At 34.3% G+C, this 25,694-nt stretch overlaps 1 protein-coding gene across 2 annotated transcripts in view; it reads left to right on the top strand.

The window, feature by feature from the left end:
- The window catches only part of PCDH15 (protocadherin related 15), a 1,777,335-nt gene that overhangs the window by 1,477,689 nt on the left and 273,952 nt on the right, over positions 1 to 25,694 (top strand). For both annotated transcript variants that reach the window (XM_058436255.1, XM_058436254.1), the window contains 2 exons: positions 6,943 to 7,022; positions 18,244 to 18,337. In XM_058436255.1, the coding sequence (XP_058292238.1) occupies positions 6,943 to 7,022; positions 18,244 to 18,337 (174 nt within the window). The remainder of the gene's footprint in view (positions 1 to 6,942; positions 7,023 to 18,243; positions 18,338 to 25,694) is intronic.

Below are 25,694 nucleotides of genomic sequence, written 5' to 3'. Positions count from 1 at the left end.
ACATGATTTGTTAATGAACTGGATATGGAAGGGGAGGTAGAAGTTAAGAATAGGTATTAAGATACAGCTTGAGCAACTGGAAACATTGATTTTTCATTAGCCAAAATTAAAAGACTGTTAGAGGAAGAATAATTCAATATCGGCCATACTGTATTTGAATAGACTTTTTGACATCTGCTATGGACTGAATGTTTGTGTTCCCCCAAAATTCATATATTGAAGCCAAAATCCCCAACATGATGGTATTTAGAAGTAGGACATTTGGTAGTTGGAGATACTTAGGCTATGAGAGTGGAGTCCTCATGAATGGCATTCAGTGCCCTTATGGGGAATGAAGAAACCAGAGCTCTCTGTTTCTACTATGTAAGTATAGAATGAGAAGACAGCTGTCTGCAGGCCACGAAAGGTGCATGGGATCTGCTAGTGCCATGATCTTGATTGACTCTCTCAGCCCCAGAACTGAAATACAATTTTGAAGTCATTAGCATTTTACATATTATTTGAAACCTTGATATTGAATTAAGTTGACAATGACAGCAATGACAGACAAAGAGAGAGATTGACAATGAGCAAAAAACAGAAAGGATGATAAATAGTGTGGAATATGACTTTAACAATGAAGAGTAGCAGTTAATGCAGTATAATGCTTATTGTATAAGAATTAAAGCTGATGCATTTCGAGAAGAATAATCTGGCAGTGGCACTGAGAAACAAGAAGGCTACTGTGAGGCTCATCAATCAAAAGGGATATCGGGAAATTACGGTTCTTTAGAAGAGCTTGGTGTTGGTTCAAGCAAGCAGGTGAAGGGAACATTGAGATAAGTTTAGGACATAGGGGACTTTGCTAGTGATAGAAAATGAGTTTCAGAAGGTGTAGAATATGAATTATGATTCTATAGTTTGTAAACTTTGGCAAATTATTTAATTTTTAAGCTTAAGATTTTATTATCTATAAAATAGGGATTGTAGTGCTCTCCAGAGAAGATTGTTTTGAGGATTAAATGAGATGGGATATTAAAAGTGCTTAATACATAATGGTAACCATTATTTGGATGTGTCATTTTGAATATTTACATTAGTTCTAAGTTTATTTTGTTGATTGTTCCTTGAGCCCTGGACAAAATTAGAGTTGCAGGCTTATTTTAGAATTGATTAACTCTCTTTGTGTTCCAAGATTACCCATTTTGTACAACAAAAATTTTTTGAGACTAAGCCTTCATAGAGTCTCCCTAAATCTAACGGAAGTCTAGATATTTTTCCTATTAAGGACTTCTTAATTTACAGACACTTCTCTGGATATGACAAATAAATTAATGCTCACTTTCAAATGCCATTTATTTTCAACACTACCAGCAGTGATTCTGCTCTGCCTTCTTAGCATAAGGCATTTTATTTTGCCTCCTGGGCAAAAGATCATTAATCCATACCAGTATTGTAAGAAAAAGAGCTGTTTTATGGCTCTCCTGTGTGCAGTTTGCCAACATCCTTTTATTTTCGAGCATATTTATATTTTTGTCATTGTAGATTTAGCTACATTTCCAAGTTTCATATATGTTATATGTATATTCTATGTAATATTATTCATTTTGTATTGTTTGGAATATTTAATGAACTGACCTTTTACTTACACTTACTTCAAAATAACATTTTATATTATCATTATGAATGACAAAATAACACTACTTGACATGAATAAAATACATTCATTAATTTTTATTTAAATATTATAACATTTTGTTAAAGGCCAAAAAATGTAATACCAGGAATGAATGTATACATTTTTTGAAACACTGCTGTACTGAATTGAAAGCTTTATTTGTTGCTCTCAAGTAGTTTAATAACATAAATCAGAACTTGTTTGCCTAAGTAAGAAAATCATCCAAATCCATTGATTTTTATCTATTTTAGAATCCCTAAGGGCAGTTACTTTGTCTTAATGTCCTGTGAAATGTGTAGAATCATTCCTTGCACATAAAGTGCACTCTGCCAGATGGTATTTGATGGCTGTATTCATCTTTAACAGGAACAGAAGATTAGTTTAGATAAAATTTGATTTCTTTTTCAAATTTGCCATTCGCCAGTGTCTAAGAACATTGCTTCCTTGGATAAATACTTTTGTTTCCCTATAGGTGCTTCTGAAAAATCAGGGACTCTAAGTCAGATTCTGCAAGTAATCTGGTTGAGTGGACTGGAAAGAGTAATTGCTTTGATTTTTAAAGGAATCATTTGTTCTTCAGGCAAAAGTAAAATTATATTAAATTAAATGAAAATTAAAGGAAAGACTTGCTTTAATCTTAACCATGTTATTAACCATATATTAGCAAACCAGTGGCTAAAGTGCATTACTTGCCAGCTATCCAAAATACACATCATTTATTCGTTTAACCTGAGGTATTAAAGTGGTCAAAGTAAACTGAGGAGCTCGTCTTCCACATGCTGCTTGCCTCCAGACCTGACAACCTCCTTGCTGTTCTTGAAACTCACTAGGCCTGTTTCCACCTCACGGCCTTTATCACTTGTTCTGCCCTCTTCCTGGAATGTTCTTCCCCACATGACTTATTCTTTCACCTTTTACAAGCATTGGCCAAAATTTACATTTTCAATAAGTCTGTCATGATCACTTCTATGTAAGTGTAAATCCTCACCCTGCTCTCCGTATATGTCCTTCGTGAAATATTTTGTAGTTGAGCAACACGTATAAAGACCTGAAAACAAAATATTCTAATTAATTTTTAATTTCATTTTCCTCCACTACCATGTAAGTTGTATAAGGGCAGGATTTTTGTCTGTGTGGTTTACTGCTGCAGCCTCAGTGCCTGACGCAGTGTAGATGCTCGATAAATATTTGTTGAATTAATGAGTGATTACTGTAAGTAGTAGTATTATTCTCATTTTGTACTTGAGTGCATTGTCTGAGAAGAGATAGTACAGCTGAGGCTGAATCCAGGTAGCTGGCTCCAGAATCTCTCCCGTTAAGCTCAAAATAAGCCCCAGAAAGATAACTGCTGTCATACTTTTCTCAGGCTTTGAAGAAGGGACTCGGATATGACTTGATTTATCAAAAATAAACACATAAAATGTTTTTTCACTAAAAAGAAGCAATTTATATCTCTTATCTTATGGAAAATACTGAATAACACTATGCTCCCATTTTCAAGATGATACAGTTTTTACTATCTCTAGATAAAAAAGATGCATCTTTCAATTAAGTAAAGTACAGAGAAATCTGGTTGGAATGATGGCAGAAATAGTAATATAATTGAAGTCATATGCATTTTCTATTTACCAGTAAAGTTACTATTAGGTTTAAATGAGACAAGACATGCAAAATTTTAATATGGTTTCTGACACATTGTAAGCAGTTATTTTGAGATGGCTGGTTAGATTTATATGTAGAAAACATTTAAATATTGCTAATAGAAATATGTTTAGGGCACATATACACACATAATCAAATCCTAATACTTGAAGGGTAAATGCTTCCGTTGATATTTCCAATTTTTATGGATTATTTCTCACCTTTGGACATTGACAAATAAAGATGATATTGTCTACACAAGTGCTAACTCATGTAATGGATAGATTGCAGAACTTTGATGCAGATTACACCATTTCCTTTTGCTTCCTTGGCTGAAAAACTATAAATACTTCGTAATTATTATACCACCCCAGACTCTGGAACACCAATAAAGGATTGTGTGAAAAGATAAAAATGAAGAAAAGAATCAAATAAGAATTTTCTTTTAAATCCTAAGTCTTCAAAGTTTCCCAATATGGGCATAACCTCACATAAGAATGAAGTAGGCAAATTGTTGACATTCACAATCCTTAAAAGACTGAGGTATTTGAGTGGTCAAATAAAACTGAAGAAACATTTCAAGCTACCTCTGGGATTGAAAGGAATTAACATAAAAATAATAAATATAAATAAAACAACACAATGCTCTCATCTTACATAAAGGATATTAAATATTAGAGTAGATCTGATATAATAAAAGATTCAATATTAATCTGGACTTAAAATTGTTTACATGAAGCTTTCTTGTTTCAGAACGCATTTCTTCTGGCTTTTATGAAACACAAGATTATAAAATGTTTCTCAAGAAAAAAATTAAAACAGCAACCACATATCAATAAACAAACCAAAAGAACGTGATCATATCTACAACAACATAACAAGTGAAATTTATTGACCAAGAGAAAAACAACAGAAAAAGTTCAGTGTAAGCTTTTTAGGGTTAAGATACAGTCTCCAGATATAATTCTCTGTTTCTTCAAAATGTTAGCTGAGTATCATTATTTGTGGTTCCTATCTAGCAAAGAACAGAATACAAGGGAAAAATATCAAGCATCTACTATCCATTTTATTGAGTGTATTCTTAGAAATTTGTTTGCTTCTTATTTTCTACTCCTGGGCTTCCATTATGACTAACTCAATGAAATATAAAATTTTGGATTTTGACTAACATGGAATGTTTCAAAAATATTTTACCCTGACTAATTTATTACTTTCTTCTTCATTTACTATTTTTATTCCATTTTATTTTAGTGTGTATGGCATGGGGAGGGTGGGGAGCTGGGGGAGAAAGCAATAGACTTTACCCCAAAGAGATAAAAGATTGGCCTGGATAAACAAGTACTTTTGTCTGCTGAATTAAAAATTGACTATTGTGAGGATACAAGGGAAGAAGCAACACTTTAGTAAAACGGTTACTACCATAATCCATGAGGAAGATGGTGGTAGAGAAGAAATTCAGACACAGCCAGATACAGCAGATATTTTAGGTAAATCTGGTGGGATCTGCTGATGGGTTGCATTGGAGTGTAAGAGTGAGCCCTCAAAGTGTAGCTATGAGCCCCGAGAAAGTAGGAGGATGGAGTTGCAGGTATTTACTGAGATGATGAAGCAGTGAAAACAATAGATTATTGTTTGAATTTCTTTTATTTTTTGAGGTATGTCAAGATAGAAAGGAGATCTAGATTTGGGGTTTTTAACCTTTTAAATTGGGGAGGCTTATTATTATTCATCTAATGTGGATCCATGTAGGCAATTGGACAAACATCTGAAACCCAGAGGAAAGGGCTAGCCTAGAGATATGACCGTCTTCAGCAGATAGACAGTATTTATAGCTACACTATTGAATGGGATGACTAAATAAGTGAAGTTCAAGGACCAACCTTCGGAACAATCCAATATAAAATAAGTCCTATAAAATTAGGAGAAATCAGCAAAGGAAAATGAGGAACTACAGTTGATAATATGAGGATTGAAAGCAGGACAATATGATGTCATAGGAGCCATGTGAAGGAATATATCACTTTTATGAGAGACAGATTAAATAATCTTGCAAAGCTTTTCTTACAGAACCTGGCACATAGTCAATATTCAGTAGTTTAATACTGACTGAAATATTATTTTCAGTTTCCCTTGGTTCTGTAGTTTATGTGGTCCAATAGAGGCTTCTGGCCATCAATTCAGTGTGGTAGCTGATAAGGATGTTCCGTGAAGAGAACTGTGTAATCCATGTCAAAGCCAACTGATCTACCACTAAGAACAATAGGTTCCTGCCTGTCTGGACAGGGAATTTCACACTCAGCCTCTTATGGCTGGGATAGTTATTATCTAGTCACTGAAGGAAACTCACATACTTATTCCTCTCTCAGGTCCTGCTAACTCCAGGGCAGTTCCTGTCTGTGGAGAGGCTGGTGTTTCTGCCAGGCTAGTCACCTAAAAATAAAATACATCTGAACCTTTATCAGATATTTCCCCCCTTTGTAGCATCATGCTTAGGCAGATCATTCTCTCAACTCTCTGATAGCATCCAAATTTCTTTCTTTATCCATGTCTTTTATAAGAGGATAGAAGGACTCACTGGAAAAAGAACTGATTTGATGTTTTTGAAGGTAAAACTCCAGACCTCAGTGCCATAAAACAAGAACATCTTTATTTTGGGCAAGAGAAACTCAGAACTCAAAGTCAAACTATGTTTTCTTCTCTGACTTGGGTGTTGAAGGGAAGAAAAACCAACAAAAAGGTTAATATTTATTGAAAGCTTACAATGTACCAGATATTAGTCTATGTGCCTTGATGTATATGATTTTAATTAAACCTCTCAACATCCATTAACATTTGTATTGTTATATAGTCCTCATTTTAGAAATGGATACACAGAAATAATCACATAGGACAATTGGAGCCCAGTTTTGAAGTCATGCTTTGTGGCTATAAATTCAGGATTTTTAACCAGAAAGTTAGACTGATTTGAATTATTATCTTGATATATTCTGAACAGAAGAAAAGAATATACATTAAACACTTTATTGACACTGTAAACATAGTTTAGCACTTTTTTTATTTTTTTGAGACAAGATCTTGCTCTGTTGCCCAGGCTGGAGTGCAGTGGCATGATCTCAGCTCATTGCAACATCTGCCTCCCGGGTTCAAGCAATTCTTCTGCCTCAGCCTCCCAAGTAGCTGGGATTACAGGTATGCACCACTGCACCCGGGTAACTTCTTGTATTTTTGGTAGAGACGGGATTTCACCATGTTGGCCAGGCTAGTCTTGAACTCCTGACCTCAGGTAATCCGCCCACCTTGGCCTCCCAAAGTGCTAGGATTACAGGCTTGAGCCACTGTGCCTGGCCAGCAGCTTTTATTTAAATTATAAACAGACATATAAAATAAATTCATTAATTAAGTTAATTAAATAAGTAAACCTTGGGAAAATGATTATTTCCACACCACGTAGGGTTACATATTCAGAAATGGGTCAGATATGAAATGTTTAATTTTACACCTTGCCATTAGGCCACGCTTTAATCTTTATTCTTTAACAGTGTCATGGACATTCTATGCTATTAGTTTCAAGCTTTTATATTACTCTGTAATGAGTGGGCACCATATCGATTACTTGATAATTGAATTATGTTTTCTCTCTGAAGGCAACTGATCGAGAGGGAGACTCAATAACATATGCCATTGAGAATGGAGATCCTCAGAGAGTTTTTAATCTTTCAGAAACGTAAGTTAAAAATGATTTCCTACTTTAAAAAAATGTACAGCAACGTACCGTTAGCAAGAAAGCAGACTTCTAATCAGAGGCTTTCAGCTGTTTGTAGTTGTACTTCCCTTTCTGTTTTCTATGAATGTTAATGGTAGCTGGGAGGATAGTTCTGAGCCCAGAAATATTACCCAGGAGACTGTTTATTTTTAACATTTTTACTAGATAAAATCTACTGAGGTGGAAACATTTCATTGGAAGGCATAACTGCGATTAATTAGATCCTTTTAAAGTTGTCAGCTACTGATAATGACAAGGACATTACTACAAAGGGTTACTTAGCACTAAACTGTGTATTCAAAGGGAGTCTTGTAGGCAAGATGTGTTACAAACACATCCTTCAATTTCAGATTAACACAGGTATATTTAAGAAAAAAAGCAAAATGAAATAAAATACATGTTCATGCCAAACTTGTTTGAGGTCTAGATCAGTGTCATTCTACTTATCTCTCTGAATACATCTGAGATATTGCTAATGATAACTATTGAGAAAACCAGGAGCAGGCATTAAAAGGAGGCATTTAGGGCTTCAGAGAGACTGTATGCTTCCCCTTTGCAATAGCAAGGTAGGTGTTCTGCTGTCACATGTGGCTGGTTTCTAAAGAGCTTGACTCTTCCCTGATATTTCCTGTGTACCTGTGAATAGCTTTACTTTCAGAAAGAATAGAAATGTAAACTTGGCCAATGATTATAAAGATAAAACTTTGACAAATGAATACCTTGCCACGTCAGACTCAGGAACCTGTGGGGCATAATGCCAAAACAAGAGAACCAGGTGCTGGTTAATTACTCTTAGAAATACCTGAAATTTCACGTTGAATAGAATTTTACAAACATGAGTTAGTAATGCCTGGGAAACTATAGACAAGAACAGTATTTTCCACAGATAAGTAAACTTCTATTTGAAAAATACAAAGGCTTAACTGTTTTCATTTTTATCCCATAGGGATGTAGAAATAAAAAATTAGCTACAATTTACAATCATCATTAAAGAAAATAAAAATGTTAAAGAAAAACTTTAATCAAGGCTGTGTAGTATTAGCATTAACACAGATATATAAGTCACCTGGACAGGCTTAAGAATCCAGAAATAACTCTAGTATTTATGGTCAATTGATTTTCAAAAAGAGGCCAAGATAATCCAATCAGGAAAGAACTTTGTTTCAACAAATGAAGCTGGGACAACATGCAAGAGAATGAAGTTGAATTTTTATCTCACATCATTCACAAAAACGAACTCAAAGTGGATCATAAACTGCAATATTATGAGATAAAACTGCATTCCACATAGAAGAAAATACAGAAGTAAATCTTCATTATTTGGATTAATCAGTACATTTTGAGATATGACACAAAATGCACAAAGATTAACGATAAAATTGATAAATTGGGTCTCATCAATTTTTAAAAATGTATTTCAAGGAGCACCATCCCAAAGTGAGAAACAACCCACAATGAGAGAATATATTTTAAAATAATGTATATGGTGTGAAACATGTCTCAAGAATACGTAAAGAACTGTTACAACTTAATAAAGAAAAATAATCTAATTAAAATGGGCAAAATATTTGAATAGACATTTCTTTCAAAAAGGATATGTGAATGGCCAACAAGCACATGGAAACATGATCGTGATCACTGATCATTGGTCATTAGAGAAATGCAATTTAAAACTGTAAAGAGACTTGACTTCATACATAATTTGTGTCTGTAGTGAAAAAGAAAGGCAAAACCAAGTATGACTAAGAATGTGGAGATACTGAAATCTGCATAAATTTATGTGGCCATGTAAAATGTGCATGTGTGAGTTCGTTTTTGCACTGCTATAAAGAAATGCTGAGACTGAGTATTTTGTAATGAAAAGAGGTTGAATTGCCTCACAGTTCTGCAGGCTATACAGGAAGCATGATGCTGACACCTGCTGTGCTTCTGGGGAAGCCTCAGGAAACTTACAGTCATGACTGAAGGCAAAGTGGGGAGTCAGCACTTCACGTGGCCTGAGCAGGAGGAAGAGAGCAGGACCAAGAGGGGTGGTGCTAAACCATTCATGAGAAACTGCCCGCATGAGCCAATCACCTTCCAGCAGGTCCTATCGCCTACATTGGTGACAATTCAACAGGAGATTTGGGCGAGGACATGGATCCAAACTATATGAGTACACTTTGGAGAATAGGCCTTTTCTCCAAATGGTAAACAGAGTTACTGCATAAGCCAGCATTCTGCTCATATGCAAGAGAAATGAAGACGTGCATCTACATTATAGTTTGCACAAAGTTCATAAAAGAATTATTTATAATGGTACAAAAGTAGAAACAAGTCAAATATCCATCTACAGAGGAAAGAATAAACAAAATGTTGCCTATCTGTAATAATATAATATTACTCATCAATAAAAGGTAATGAGGTACTGAAACATGGTACAACATGTATGAACCTTGAAAATATTACGCTAAGTGAAATAAGTCAGTTGAAAAAGAGTACATATTATTTCATTTGTATAAAATTTTCATAATAAACACATCTATAAGACGAAAAGTTGATCAATGATTGCCTGAAAATGAGGCGTGGGAGAGAACGGGGAGTGACCATTAATAGATACGGTGTTGAAAATGTTCTAAAATTGATTACGGTGATGATTGAACAACTCTGTGATTATGCTAAAAACCATTGAATTGTACCCTTTTAATGGGTGGATTTTATGATATCTGAATTAAAATGTTAACAAAGCTGTCAACAAAAGAAAAAGACAACAATGAAGTTTTCACCTGCTCTGGTAAGCAGGAAGCCCAGGTCTCTTAAGAATTTCTATTCCTTGGTGCAGAGCTGAGTTCAATTCCTGGATATCCTTGTTAACTTTCTGTCTCATTGATTTGTCTAATGTTGACAGTGGGGTGTTAAAGTCTCCCATTATTATTGTGTGGGGTTCAACCATTGTGGAAGTCAGTGTGGCGATTCCTCAGGGATCTAGAACTAGAAATACCATTTGACCCAGCCATCCCACTACTGGGTATATACCCAAAGGATTATAAAACATACTGCTATAAAGACACATACACACATATGTTTATTGAGGCACTATTCACAATAGCAAAGACTTGGAACCAATCCAAATGTCCAACAATGATGGACTGGATTAAGAAAATGTGGCACATATACACCATGGAATACTATGCAGCCATAAAAAATGATGAGTTCATGTCCTTTGTAGGGACATGGATGAAGCTGGAAACCATCATTCTCAGCAAACTATCGCAAGGACAAAAAACCAAACACCGCATGTTCTCACTCATAGGTGGGCATTGAACAATGAGAACCCATGGACATAGGAAGGGGAACATCACACACCGGGGCCTGTTGTGGGGTGGGGGGAGGGGGGAGGGATAGCATTATGAGATACACCTAATGTTAAATGACGAGTTAATGGGTGCAGCACACCAACACGGCACATGTATACATATGCAACAAACCTGCACATTGTGCACATGTACCCTAAAACTTAAAGTATAATAATAAAAAAAAAGAATTTCTATTCTTGTTTTTCCCTTGATGCCAAGAGATTTTTCAATTGCTGATTGTGAAATCTAATGAGCTACTGGTTTTGCCAAATAAATTATCTAAATGCACTGCTTTCCTATATCTCTAGTGCTCCTCTCATCTCTGAGATAGAGATAGAGATGAGATAAAGATAATGGCTGGGTCACAGAGGTTCTTAAAGGTGTAAATTATGTTAATGCAAAATCCTTTTAGTCTAAATTGACCATGATTCTTAATGTTAAAGCTCTTAGGTCAACCTGGACAGACATCTCCTTAAGACGCAAACTGCTTCCAGGAAAGCTAAAGCAGAACATGTCCCTGTAATGGTTGTGTGATCCCTTTTGATGATCATTCCTGATTCAGGGTCCTGTACACTGGGCCTGTTGCCTTCTATCCTGTGGTCACTTTGTTTCCACCACCTCATTGCTGTTGTTCGCATTGATATTTATAGAGTAGCCTGAACCACTAGCAATACATTTCAATGCATTTGAAATGGAGAACAATAACTGACATTTCAACTGCCACGTTCTTTGAAACTTTTGAGATTCATGTTCAAAAATTTGCACCACCACTTCTCTATGACTTTCAAGGATTTGAACAATCCAGGTACTGCTATAGTTTGGATATTTGACACTCCAAACCTCATTTTGAAATTTGATTCCCCATGTTGGAGATGGGGTCATGGAGGCAGACCGCTTATGAATGGCTTGTTACCAAAGGTAATGAATGAGTTCTTGCTTTATTAGTTCCCACAACAAATGGTTGTAAAAAAAGAGCTTGGCACCACCCCTCCTCTCTTGCTTCTTTTCTCACCATGTGATCTCTGCACACGCCAGCACCCGTTCACCTTTGGTCATGAGTGGAAGTACTCTCAGCCCCTCACCAGAAGCAGATGCTGGCAGTATGCTTCTTGTACAGCCTGTAGAACTGTGAGACAAATAAACTTATTTTCTTCATAAATTACCCAGCCATAAGTATTCCTTTGTAGCAACACAAATGGACTAAGACAGGTATGCTAAAAAAAAATAAACAATGTTCTACCTCATCAGACACTTCAATATATGCAAATAATGTTTGGGTTATATTTTATACCTTAAAGCAAAATGAAAAAATATTTACGTGTCTATTGTATACTTTAAATGCCATATTATTTTATGCTATAATGCGAATTCTCTCAATAAGCATCATTTTAATACCATTACTTTCCTTTAATGAAATAAAAGTATGCCAAAATTTTCTTGTATTTCTATTAAAAAATTAGTAGTAATGAATAATCATCTTAATGTCAGTGTGGGTTAACAAAGTACTGAATTATTATTTTAATAAATTGGCTTGGTCACACAGCCAAGAAAGAAACCGGGTCTTTAAAGAAAAAGCCTTGGTTTTTTTTAAAAATCACAAACATTGGTAATAAAAATCATTCAGTGCCATGTATTAAGTGGCCATGTCTGTATGATTCTGTAATATAATGCACTATTCCAGTATCTTTTCATAGTGTCTGTCTTGATAGTGTCATATGATTTAGCAAATATTCACTCAGCAATCATCCACAAATAAGTACACATTTAAATAAGATATATGGCAACTTCCCTTATAAATATGATGGCCTAATGGTATAGTTATTTATTAAGGGAGGTTGAGGAAATGCCATCTCTCAAATATTTATGGGTTGTTATCACTGAAGCATGGGGTCTGTGATGCCAACACTTAAAATCAGTGCTAAACAAGAGAATTTCAAAAATTATGTCCATCTCTGGTCCAAATTCTATTAAAATATTTTTTCTTCACTTGCATTTTAATTTTTTCTTTGGTGATTAATTTGTTTTGACATTAAATGTAATGCTCAATTATGTTTTTCATATCAATTTGAATGTTATGATTATATTGAAAATTAAATAATATATAAGAAAGATGATATTTATTTTATTCCCTGACAGCTCAGCTCTACTTTCAAAATATAAACCCAAATCAAACTATTTCTTACACTTCACTCTACTACCTTAGTTCATGCCACCATCATCTTTTCCCCAAACTGCTGTCAATACCTAGCTCCCTTTATTAGTATGTTTTTGTTAATTGCTAATTGCTATTTAATATGAAACGCTATGTCAAACTTGAAGCAACCATACATTTTAAAGTATACTCTAATCTCTCTAAATATCATTGTAAAGCCTGAAACTCAGTGCCCAAAAGCAACATGATAAATCTGTCAAAGGCTCAGACACTTGCAAGTGTAAATGTTCAGTCACAAGCAGTAGAATTCTTAATGAAATTTTAAATAAGCAAAGCCTATATATCATGAAATATGTGAGATAATCTTAGTTTATAATGATGCTGCATCGGTATTTCCTAATAAACAATGGAATTTTGAAAAACAGTTACTTATAGAAGCAGGTTTTAAATTCAGTAGCTTATTTTGTTCAGAAGTAGATATCCTCTACTACTTTCTATTTACATTGTTTAATTTTTTTAAGACTCGGTGTGAGTCTGTTGCCCAGGCTAGTTTCAAAAGTCTAGGCTTATGTGATCCTCCCACCTCAGCCTCCCAAGTAGCTGGGACTACAGGTGATAATTTTTTTTATTTTTATTTATTTATTTATTTAGATGGAATCTTGTTCTGTCTCACAGACGGGAGAGCAGTGGTGCAGTCTCGGCTTACTGCAACCTCTGCCTCCTGGGTTCAAGCGATTCTCCTCCTTCAGCCTCTCGAGTAGCTGGGACTACAGCCGCCCACCACCATGCCCGGCTAATTTTTTGTATTTTTAGTAGAGATGGGGTTTTACTTTCCCATTTTACAGAAGAGAATACTGATGGCACAGAGCTTTTAAATAAGCTGTCCACGGAACCTGTAATCTCAGCTACTGAGGAGGCTGAGGCAGGAGAACTGCTTGAACCTGGGAGGTGGAGGTTGCAGTGAGCCGAGATCATGCCATTGCACTCTAGCCTGGGCAACAGAGTGAGACTCTGTCTCAAAAAAATAATAAAAGTGCACACTAAACAAAAAAAGAGAGATGGAGTTTCACTGTGTTAGCTAGGATGGATGGTCTCCATCTCCTGACCTTGTGATCCACTCACCTCAGCCACCCAAAGTACTAGGATTATAGGCGTGAGCCACCGCACCCGAGCAAATTTTTATATTATTTTTGAATACCATTTTTATGGTTAGGCAAAGCCTATTTTCTAAAAGAATTTGAGTATGCCAAGCATCATATGTTTCAGGAACATAGCCCAAAAGCTTGGTGATGGAAAATTATCTGCAATATAATTTATATAATTGAGGCAAAATTCACATAGCACAAAATTAACCATTTTAAAATGAACAATTCAGTGTTGTTTAGGAGATTCAGAACTCATGCAACTACCAACTCTGTCTAGTTCTAAAATAGCTTCATCACTCCAAATAGAAACCTGAACCCATTTAGCAGTTCCTTATTTCCCTTAGCCCCTGGCAACCACCAATCTGTGTACTGGCTTCATCAAGTTACCTACTTTGAATATTCTACACAAATTGAATCATACAATGTGTGACTATTTGTGTCTAGCTTCTTTTTTGTAGCCTAATGTTTCCAAGATTCATCTGTGCTGCAACATGTGTAAGTAGGTCACTACTTTTCATGGCTACATAATAATATTCCATTGCATGCACGTACAACAAGTTGTTTCCTTATTCATAAATTGATAGACATTTAAGCTGTTTTTCTACCTTTCAATATTACAAATACTGCAGCTGTGAACATATATGTACGCGTATCTAAGTACCTGTGTTCAGCTTTTTTAAGTATATACTCAATAGATTTGCTGGGGAATAGTGTAATTATGTGTTTTTAACCATTTGAGGAACTGTCAAATGTTTTCCACAGTGATTGAAGCATTTTATATTCCCACCAGAAATATATGAGGATTCTGATTTATTCACATTTTTGCCAACATTTATTTTCTTTTTTGTTGTTGTTAGTAATGGTGGTTATTTGTTTCTTGTTTTAAAATATAATTATCATAGTGAGTGTGAAGTGATACTTGGTTGTGGGTTTTGATTTGCATTTGCCTGATGACTAATGACATATTTTAATATGCTTTTTGATTATTTGTATATCTTGTATATCTTCTTTGGAAAAAATGTGTATTTGAGTCTTTTGCCTTTTTTAAATTGGGATTTCTTTTTGATGTTAAGTTGTGTAATCATTTATATATTCTGGAAATAAGACTCTTACCAGATATGTGATTTGTAAGTATTTTCTCCAATTATATGCATTGTTCTTTTTTACTTTCTCAATAATGTCCCTTGATGCACAAAAGGTTTTTTTTTTTATTTTGACCCAGTTCAGAATATCTATTTTTTCCTTGCTTCCCATGCATCTGGTATCATATCTAAGAATCCATGGCCAAATCCAAGATTATGAATATTTACCTCTAGTTTTTATCTAAGAGTTGTTTACAGGTTTCAATTCTTGTGTTCAGAAAAATTGTTGATCCATTTTGAGGTAATAGTTGCATATGAAGTAAAGTAGTCTAACTTAATTCTTTTAGATTTCCATTTGTTCCAGTGCCATTTGTTGACAAGACTATTCTTTCTTTTTGAATGGTCTTGGCATTCTTGTTGAAAATCAATTGACTGTAGATGTGTGGGTATATTTATGAATTCTCAATTATATTTATTATTCCGTATTCCTCAGTACAGTTTTGAGTGCCTGAATTTTCCATGAAACTATTTACCCAGACTTTCCTGGCAAGTTTTTGGCACTCTATTTTATTCCTCAAGTGTTTGTGGGCTATCACCTGCCTTACGATGTTTCTGAGGAATGCCCACTGCTTTTCTGCTTTGAGTGATTTCCAAATTTGATGAAACAACGATAAGTGCCATGAATCACTCCTTCAGGCAGACAGATTAGAATAGACCCCCACAGTTCTTTGTGAATAAGGATAGCTCTGCTCCCTCCAGAAACAAAGACCACAGTGTCACACTGGGAATGTTCACTGATGTTTTCAAGGTCACTCTGAGCCAGTGAGATGGTAGGATAAAGACAAGTCAAAATGCCACAAAGTTCTTCTACCATATTTGATTTACCTTTTTTTAAAAGAAATTCTGCCTTCATCTGGTTGCTATAAACCTGTGACGGTTTTCCAGAGTTTCATCAAATTTGCTTTTGAAGGTCCCTGCTTAATTGTGATTTTTTGATGTTTTGTGCTGAGACCATCTCTTGGAACTGTCTTCTCCATTTCCGCTGACATCACTCCTGGGAAAGTATTTTCAATCCTATATAATTTAAGTAGCAGTATTATTGATGCTTTATCAATTGAAGAAGCTTATGTATTTTTAATATGTGAACTTATAAGGTGTATTGCATTACTAAGTGTACCCCAATGTATCCTGGCCTGATAGCCTCCATCCAGCTGGTAATAAGACTTTTTGTGAGGTATTTCTCGGATTTAATAAGAGGATACCCATGTATACCCATAAACTTGTCTTCTGCTATGAATCCCAAAATACGCTGCCTGTTTTTCTCCCCTTCTGCATTGCCCAAATATACCACACAACTGCCTACAACATTGAGTCACAAGGCCCGCATATTACATAAAAACTACCTCTATAATAATCACCAGACCATAGATGATTAGCTGTTTGTGTTTAAAATGGCCCTAAGTATGAATATACTGTATACTATATTGTACACAGCATATAGTATTTTTGGAATAATACATATAGTATTATATATTCTAAATAGTATATATAGAGTACATATATATATATATATATATGTTCCAAATACTATATACAATTGGGAGGCGATATAGATTATTTATGAGAAACAATTCCTTGTCTCAAAGAATTCTGAACATGCTAAGGAATAATGGATATTTTCTCTTCAAATAATCCAAAACAAGATAGATATTGTTCTTCCTGGAATGAACTAAGCAAAGTTTTGTTATGTTTTGTTTCCTGGAAGGTAGGAAATCAACTCAGTTATCACGTCAGTTTTGTAATTCATCGTAAATATACAATATACTTTTTATTAATTTTCTAATTTAATGTACAAGGAAGAATATAGATAATTAACTGAGGGAAGAAGCAAAATGAAAATGGCAACTCAATTTTCTTTGTTTCTCTTATTATACTATGGCTATGTTTTCAGATTTCGTGTTTCTTAAGATACTTGTGAATAAGCCTCAGAAGAAATACATGTCTTACTTTTCTCATTTAAAGTAATTTTAAAATGGGATTATCTGGGCCTTCTGTACTGTAGGAAGCTGGTCCAAACTTAATTGTTGTGAACATGCTCTGGGAACTGGTTTTCAATTATTTTGACAAAACATTTTTAAAATGTACAGGAAGCAAAGTCAGTTTTTCATGGGCATGCCATATGTTCAGAACTTTTTAAAAAGTCTATGTCAACCATCACAACATAATAAGCAAATGGAGTAACTGTGATTCTTATTTTGATTCATCGGCTTTGACTCTCTGTACTCAACTACCATATGTGATATGAATTGTTTAAATTTTCTTTACAATAAAAGCACTTCCCTTAAAATGAAAGGATTTTATCCATCAGAAACAATTTATGTTTTGGACTTGATAAATATTTTAATGTCTTATTATATTCAGATAAACTCTCCTACACAGTGGATACTTGTTAGGCTCAATTAAAATGTGTACAATATCAGATTGTAAAATCTAAGAAATAAATGAAGAACCTAAATTAGAGAGCAATACAAATAGCCAAACTGTTATAAAATAAATTACATAGGTGAATAAAGTCTTAAATATCTGAAAACATTTATTCTGAACAGTGAAAAGATATGGAGTAAGTATTAAAAATATTCTAAGTGCAATAATTTTCCCAAGTGCTATTAATCTCCCATTATACATCAGTTAAATTAAGAAACAGCCAAATTTCCAAAGAGTAACAAAATACTAAAATTGTTAATGTAGCCACAAAAAGGGTTTTAAACAAATTATAAAATGAGAACATGAATTCTAATACAATTATATTTTCTTAAAAAATGTAAAATATGCAGAATGATTCCTCTTCTGAAACAATCATATATTTAAATGTGGTTATAATAAAGTACAAAAAGAAACATTACAAAAAACATAATTTCTGTAATTTTAAAAAATTCTATTTTCTAATTTTGTACAATGGGCCTCTGTTATTTTAAAAGTAAGAAAAAAAGCTTTTATTCATAGAGTTTGTCAGAGATAACATTTAGATGGGTTTTTGCATTTTCATAATGGACATATATATGACATAAATTGGGAGGTGATATAGATTAGTTATAAGAAACCATTCATTGTCTCAAAGAATTCTGAGACTGCTAAGGAATAATGAAGTCTTTTCTCTTGAAATAATCAAAAACAAGATAGATACTTTTCCTCTTGGAATGAATTAAGCACAGTTTTGTTATGTTTTGTTTCCTGGAAGGTAGGAAATCAGCTCAGTGTCAGTTTCATGGATACTGCTAAGAAATTTGACAGCCTTAAAAGCTGTTTTCAATTTTCAGTATGAATCTTAGTATTATACATCTAAAATACTCAAGCTATGATTACTGAGAGGGGAAAAAAGCTATCAAAAGTAATTTGCTATACTAAGAAGACTCTCCTTGTGATGTAATATCTCTTTTTGTCTTATTTGTTTGTTTGTTTCATCACTAGCACGGGGATTCTAACCTTAGGGAAAGCACTGGACAGGGAAAGCACTGATCGCTACATTCTGATCATCACAGCTTCAGATGGCAGGCCAGATGGGGTGAGTATGCTCCCTGCGAAGGGGTTTTAAAAATAGTATTAAGGCAACTGAGAGAGTCTTAAACAATGTATCACAGACATGAATTAATGTTTTTCACCTGGAGCAACTTCTTATAATTACTAGAAGTGGTGCTGTTTTCTCCAACAGGCTATTCATACATGCACCTGTACTCTGAATTTGTTAATGTGCTGCAACCTTTGACTTGACAGAACAGATACTTGAGATCAGTATTCTCACCTAACTTGTAGGGAAAATGAAATCTACTTTATTCTAACAAGTATTCCATTGTGTCTGTCATTTGCACTGCACCATGAAATGTGTTCTGACAGTTTATTATGTTGGAACCTGTTTCACTTAGCGTCATTTTTTTAAGGGTCAGGGAGGAAGAGTGGATTTTGTGGATAAATATCTTTAGGCACTTAGGAAAGTGATTTGCTTATTTCCACAGGCATTTGTAAGTAGCAGTAAGAATCCTACGTAATTCTTGGTTATCTAAATAATTTAAATGGGCTTATAATTCCAAAGAAGATAAATTCTATTTCCTTTGGACCTAAAACTCACTTTTAAAAATAAAAAAAAAGTTAGACATTCTGAACTGCTTTAAAATCACCTGTCTGTATTATTTGAACTATCTCATCCACAACCGCCGGCATCCTGCTTTCTATGTATTGTAATATTACCATTGTTAATAATTATTTTCACCATTTCTATGATAAGCAAGGCTCACTCAATTTAAATGTCAACATATCTCCTCGTTCCTTGAAATGATCTATTTAATCTATATAATACATTGGTTGAAAGTATACAATAATAATGTACTCTTCACATTTATTTTAGGAGGATTTCTGAGATTTTATTATAATAGAAATATAAAATTGATACTTGAATAGTTTTCTCATCTTAACTAAAAGTGAGATAAACAGAAATAATTAAATATGGTAATTGCAATCTATCCATAGTAAGCTATTTAACATTTTTCATACATTACATAAATATATATATACATACAATAAAATATACAGAACAGTTTTAGAAAACAGTGAGGATAATAGGTACTTAGATGATAGAAAAGTAAGTAAAACCTATGGCTAATTTTTATATAAGCAATCCACCTAGTTATTATTATTATTTTTTGAGATGGAGTTTCACTCTTGTTGCCCAGGCTGGAGAGCAATGGAAACATCTCAGCTCACTGCAAACTCTGCCTCCCGGGTTCCAGCGATTCTCCTGCCTCAGCCTCCCAAGTAGCTGGGATTACAGGCATATGCTACCATGCCTGGCTAATTTTTGTATTTTTAGTAGAGACAGGGTTTCACCATTTTGGCCAGGCTAGACTCGAACTCCTGACCTCAGATGATCCACCCTCCTTGGCCTCCCAAAGTGCTGGGGTTACAGGCATGAGCCACTGCGCCCAGCCTGCCCTAAATTATTACAGTATGTCTGTATTAGATGTATGTAAAGAAGTCAGTGAGAGTTTCTAGAGGAAGTAATTAAAGAACTTGACTTATGATGAAAGTTTAGAGGGTAACTCGGCTAGGCAATAAGTGGGAGAAAATATTCCAAGGAGGAAAAGGAGAAATTATTTAGCATAGAGTAAGAGGTATAATTACAGTGAAGTGAAATTAAGAAAGAACATTCAGGTCAACCATTAAAATAGGGGAAAAAAGAAAGGATAATACATAGCTTTGAAATATGTCACATTATAAATCAGAAACTAATGGCAGTAATATTAGCGAGAACATTTTAAGTCTGTCCTTAAAATTTCTTAGACAAGGAAACAGATGGAAGGAAAACAGTCACAATCTACTAATAATACTTTTGCCTACTTAAAACCAAAATAAGTTCTGGGCTAAAATTAGTAGTTTTGTTCTCTCTAGTTCATTGTTGAGTAATTTATTTGTATATTTTAATTCTCCTTGGACAGGACACTTAGCATTTCTAGGTCCTTGTTTCCTCATTCTTATAATCACTCAGGTTTCACTTCGCTTTAAAATTCTGATTTTTTGAGTAAATTTTTTGTTCATTTCTAAAGTTTGTAATGAGAGTATCAGTAGAGTAGAAAGCATTTCGATTTCAAACAAAAGTTTATTCAGTTAATTCCATCATTTATATAATTTTAGGGATATACTTATATGTAGGCATACACAGTGGGTTCCTGAAGAAAAAAAGTGATTATATAAAAATAATATTTTCACATCTTAATAGCACTTTTCTTATCTAAATATTTAGTAATTACAGTAAAATTAACTTTTTAAACTTAAGAATTATGTGGTTTAAAACAGATATTTGATAAACACAGACAGATGGATGGGATTTATTTAAATGAAAATGTTAACAAGCAATTTGTGTGAAACAAATTGCCAGGATGAGTTTGAAAATTTTATCATGAGAATACACCTTTTTTACCATCTCAAAATGGGGATGATGGAGATAAGAGGTCACATTCTATTGGTCATTGTGAGCTTATTTGTAGACTGTATGGAGGAAGTTTGGTTTGACTGTCCTTTTCTAAATTTACTTTGTTAATGATTGTTGAAAAATCTATATAAGTTGCATATCTCATGTAATTTATCTTTTTTTAGCTATCAGGGGTGCAGATAAAACTATAATTTTTCTATTCTAATTTTTTTTGAAGGTTCAGAACAAGGGTGTCTTCTTTTACCATTTGTATTCAACATAGTATCAGAGGTCCTCACCAGAGCTATTAGGCAAAAAAAGAAGAGAGAGAGAGAGAGAGAGAGAAAGAGAAAGAAAGAGAGAAAGATCCAATTTGGAAAGGAAGAAGTAAAGTTATCTCTGTTTAGAGGTGATATGAGTTTGCATATAGAAAACTTTAATGATTCCATACACACGTTTCATGTTTGCACACACATACGCAAATGTTGGAACTAAGAAATTTTGCAAAGTATCAGAGTACAAAATCAGCACACAAAATCATTTGCATTTTCATAGATTGAAAATGAATGTGTTAAAACAATTAAGAAAACAATTCAATTTACAATAGCATCAGAGAGAATAAAATACTCAGGAATTAACTTAACCAGGGAGATAAAAGACTTGTATAATGAAAACTACAAAACATTTTGGAAAGAAATTAAATAAAGCATAACTAAATTGAAAGATATCCCATGTTCATGGATGGGAAGACTTAATATTGTTAAAATGTTAATACTCTCCCAAGCAATCTACAGATTTACTGCAATTTCTATTAAAATCCCAATGATGTTATTTGTAGAAATAATTTTTTTAAAAAAACAAACTTATTCTAAAACTTATCCTTAAAATCTCAAGGGACCCCAGATAGCCAAAAAGAAAAATAAATAACAAAGCTGGAGAACTTATACTTCCTGATTTCAAACTTACTACAAAGCTACAGTACTCAAAACAGAGTAGTACTAGCATAACAACAGAAATACAGGCCAATGCAATTTAATAGAAAATCCAAAAATAAACATTCACTTAATTGGTCAGATAATTTTTTTTTTTTTTTTTTTTTTGAGACAGAGTCTCGCTTTTTCACCCAGGCTGGAGTGCAGTGGCGCGATCTCGGCTCACTGCAAGCTCCGCCTCCTGGGTTCACGCCATTCTCCTGCCTCAGCCTCTCCAAGTAGCTGGGACTACAGGCACCCGCCAGCACGCCCGGCTAATTTTTTGTATTTTTAGTAGAGACGGAGTTTCACCGTGGTCTCGATCTCCTGACCTCTTGATCCGCCCGCCTCAGCCTCCCAAAGTGCTGGGATTACAAGCGTGAGCCACTGCACCCGGCCGGTCAGATAATTTTTAAGATGAGTGCTATGATCATTCTACATGCAAACGAATGAAGTTGGACCCTTATGTAACATCATATGCAAAAACAAACTCAAAAGTGATTCATGACCTAAAATGAAAACTGAGTCTATAGAACTCTTAGAAGAAAACATAGGGCAAAAGCATCATTACATTGGATTTGTCTGGGATTTATTGGCTATGACCCCAAAGACACAGACAACAACAACAAAAAATAGACAAATTGGAATTTGTGATTTTGTAAAGGGGTGTCAAAGACACAGTATAAAGAAGCAACATAAAAATGGGAGAAAATATTTGCAAATCATATATAGGATAAGTCATTAATATTCAAAATATATAGTTTTTTTGTGTGTGTGTGTGATGGAGTCTTGCTCTGTCACCCAGGCTGGAGTGCAGTGGCGTGCTCTCGGCTCACTGCAAGCTCCGCCTCCCGGGTTCATGCCATTCTCCTGCCTCAGCCTCCCGAGTAACTGGGACTACAGGCACCCGCCACCATGCCTGACTATTTTTTTGGATTTTTAGTAGAGATGGGGTTTCACTGTGTTAGCCAGGATGGACTCAATCTCCTGACCTCGTGATCCGCCCACCTCAGCCTCCCAAAGTGCTGGGATTACAGGTGTGAGCCATCGCACCCAGCCCGAGAATTTTTTAAAGAAAACAAAAATAAACAACCTGATTCAAAATTGGCAAAGGACTTGAATAGATGCTTTTCCAAAAGAGATATATAAATGACCAGTAAACATATGAAAAAACACTTAGCATTACTAAATATTATGGAAATGCAAATCAAGGCCACAATGAGGTGCCACCTCACACCCAGTAGAGACCCTATTTATTATAAAAAACAAACAGAAAACAGAACAAAACAACAGCAACAACAACAAAATAACATGTTGATGAGGATGTGGAAAAATTGGAACCCTTGTGCACTCTTGGTGAGAATGTAAAATGGTACAACCACTGTGGAAAACAGTGGTAGTTTCTCAAAAAATTAAAAATAGAATTACTATATGAGCCACCAATCACACTTTCATTTATATATCCAAAAAATTGAAAGCAGAGTCTCAAAGGGATATTGGTATTCCCATGTTCATAGCAGCATTATTCACAATAGCTAAGATGTAAAAGCAGCCCAGTTTTCCATGTTTATTTAGAGTAATATATAAACAAAATGTGGTATATACATATAATGAAATATTATTCGGCTTTAAGATGGAAGAAAGTATGATATACATTATATCACAGATAAATCTTGAGAACATTATGCTAAGTGAGATTAGCCAGTCACAAAATGTTAAATTCCATATGATTCCACTTATATTTTGGTACTTAGTATAGTCAAAAATCACAAAGACTCAAAGCAGAATGATGGTTGCCAGAGGATAAAGAAAAGAGAAATGGAGAGTTATTGTTTAATGTTATAGAGCTTTTGTTCTGCTAGATTAAAAGAGTTTTAGAGATGGATAGTGATGATGGTTGCACAAGAATATGAATATACTTAATACCACAAAATTTTACATTTAAAAATTAAGAAAGTATAAACAAATACAGAAAAAATCTAGAGGTGGACAGTGGAGGGATGGCGCAGGGGCACATCAGTGCCATTGAGGATGCCTGCTGGCTATTTTCTGCCTTGTCATTTTTTATTGTCTACTTTCATTCCCATCTTCTGCAACTCTAGACGTCAATTCTCTATTCCAGACAAACAGTGTAAAGATGAATGCCAGAAGAGTCTGCACCCCTGCTTTATTTTAACAAAGAATCAAAGTTTTTTCAGAAACCCCACCTAGAAGATTTTCTTTTAGATATTCTTATCTGTAAGTAGCAACAGTGGGTTGAAAAATAGCTAGGAAGTAGGGCTTATGGATTGCAGCTGTGTTAATCAACCAATAACACAGTGAAAGATACAAATAAATATACGAACAGTGATCGGTAATTTTTTTCATTTAAAATGTGAAGTTATTCTGTAGCCTAGATATTTCTGACCAGATTCCGTGTGTTTAGCAATATTATTTTCCTCCTTAATTGACACAATAGGTAACTTGATTCCATCATGGTTTGATTTCTGTAAAATGCTCTTGAATTACTAGATTGAATTACTCAGTTACGGCTTTCGATCTGAACACTTGTAATATTTTACAACTTCAGATTGTTAGTAGACTTAGCATCTTTGTTTTTGTCTTGAAGCAATATTATTTCCTAAATTTATTTGAAACATGGCAATATAAATGAACAATTAACATTTAAAAGTTGAGCATTTAACTTCATAATCAAATAGGAAACTTTAACAAAAGCAAAAATATGTGCGTGAGAAAATGTGTGAAGTTAAAGTAACTTTGAATTTCAAAATAGTTGATTTAATAAGATTTTAGAACACAATACATATGGTTATAGAATAGTAAAACTTTAAACATTTAAGTCATATATATGAATCTTTATATGTAACATGTAAAATGCTTATGTACAAATATATAAATATTTATATCTATAGTTCTATATTATATATACTGTAGTATACAGGTATACTATAAATACTTTCTGATATTTTTGAAAAATACATATTTATATAAAAAACATGCACGATTGCATAAAATGTGTATACATACATACACACATACATATATAATCTTTACACACTACACTCAGATGTGCACAGAGAAAAAAAAGCTTCTTTATTTTTTATACCTGATGTAATCTTCCTACTTAAACAATAATGTATAAATATGTGTTTGGACAGGTAGGGAATAGGTGTAAACTGAGTCACACTTAAGTTTCTTAGAACAGTATTTCAGCATTATCTGTTTAAGACAATGTAAAGAGTCACTAGTTAAGCTACCAACCAAACCTCTCCTCTCTGACTTCATTCTAAAATTGTGGTCTAGATGTAACACGTATTTACCGGTCCTTTATGCTGGTAGTATGGCTCTCTCTCTCGACACCTCTCTCTGCCATTGCTGTATATTCAGTGCCATAACCTATTAGATGGGACCTCCCATGGAACCTATGGAGATTTTCTGGAGGCTTACATACTCCTGAAAACTACTGCGGTTATTTCATCCAAATTTCTCTTGCTTTCCCAGGCATCATTTCCCCTTCCTCCAAAATGTTTCTGCAGTGCCTCTTCATTTAAGGAGTGGTCCAAAGTGGCAGTAGGGGATGAGGAGGAGGACCTCTGCCTCCTGCCTTCATGTCTCTTCTGTGTCTCCCTTTCTCCTTCCCATAATTCATAATAGAAGGAACTTCACTTTTCTCTGTCTTTCTCAAAGAAATTCTAGATTTTATGTATATTTTTTTCCTTCAGAGGGAAAGAAAGCCTCCTGGCTAATCTTTAATGGTAGGAAGGACCTCCACTCTACATCATGAATGAAACTCTACAATCTGAATGAAGTTGGCTTGGCTCTGAACTGTTGTAGCAACAAGATGACTTGCACTTAACGATGAAAATGTCTCAAATTAATATTCTCTAAATACTATACCCATTATTGATATGTATTTTTCTTGTTTTATTGGCCTAAACAAAAAATGATCAAATTCTAAACTATAAATCCTCATTGTCCCATTGTTATTG

This window comes from Hylobates moloch, unplaced genomic scaffold, assembly GCF_009828535.3.
Source record: "Hylobates moloch isolate HMO894 unplaced genomic scaffold, HMol_V3 SCAFFOLD_3, whole genome shotgun sequence".
Taxonomy (NCBI): domain Eukaryota; kingdom Metazoa; phylum Chordata; class Mammalia; order Primates; family Hylobatidae; genus Hylobates; species Hylobates moloch.
Note: the sequence above shows the minus strand (reverse complement) of the source record. Positions and strands in the feature narration are given on the sequence as shown.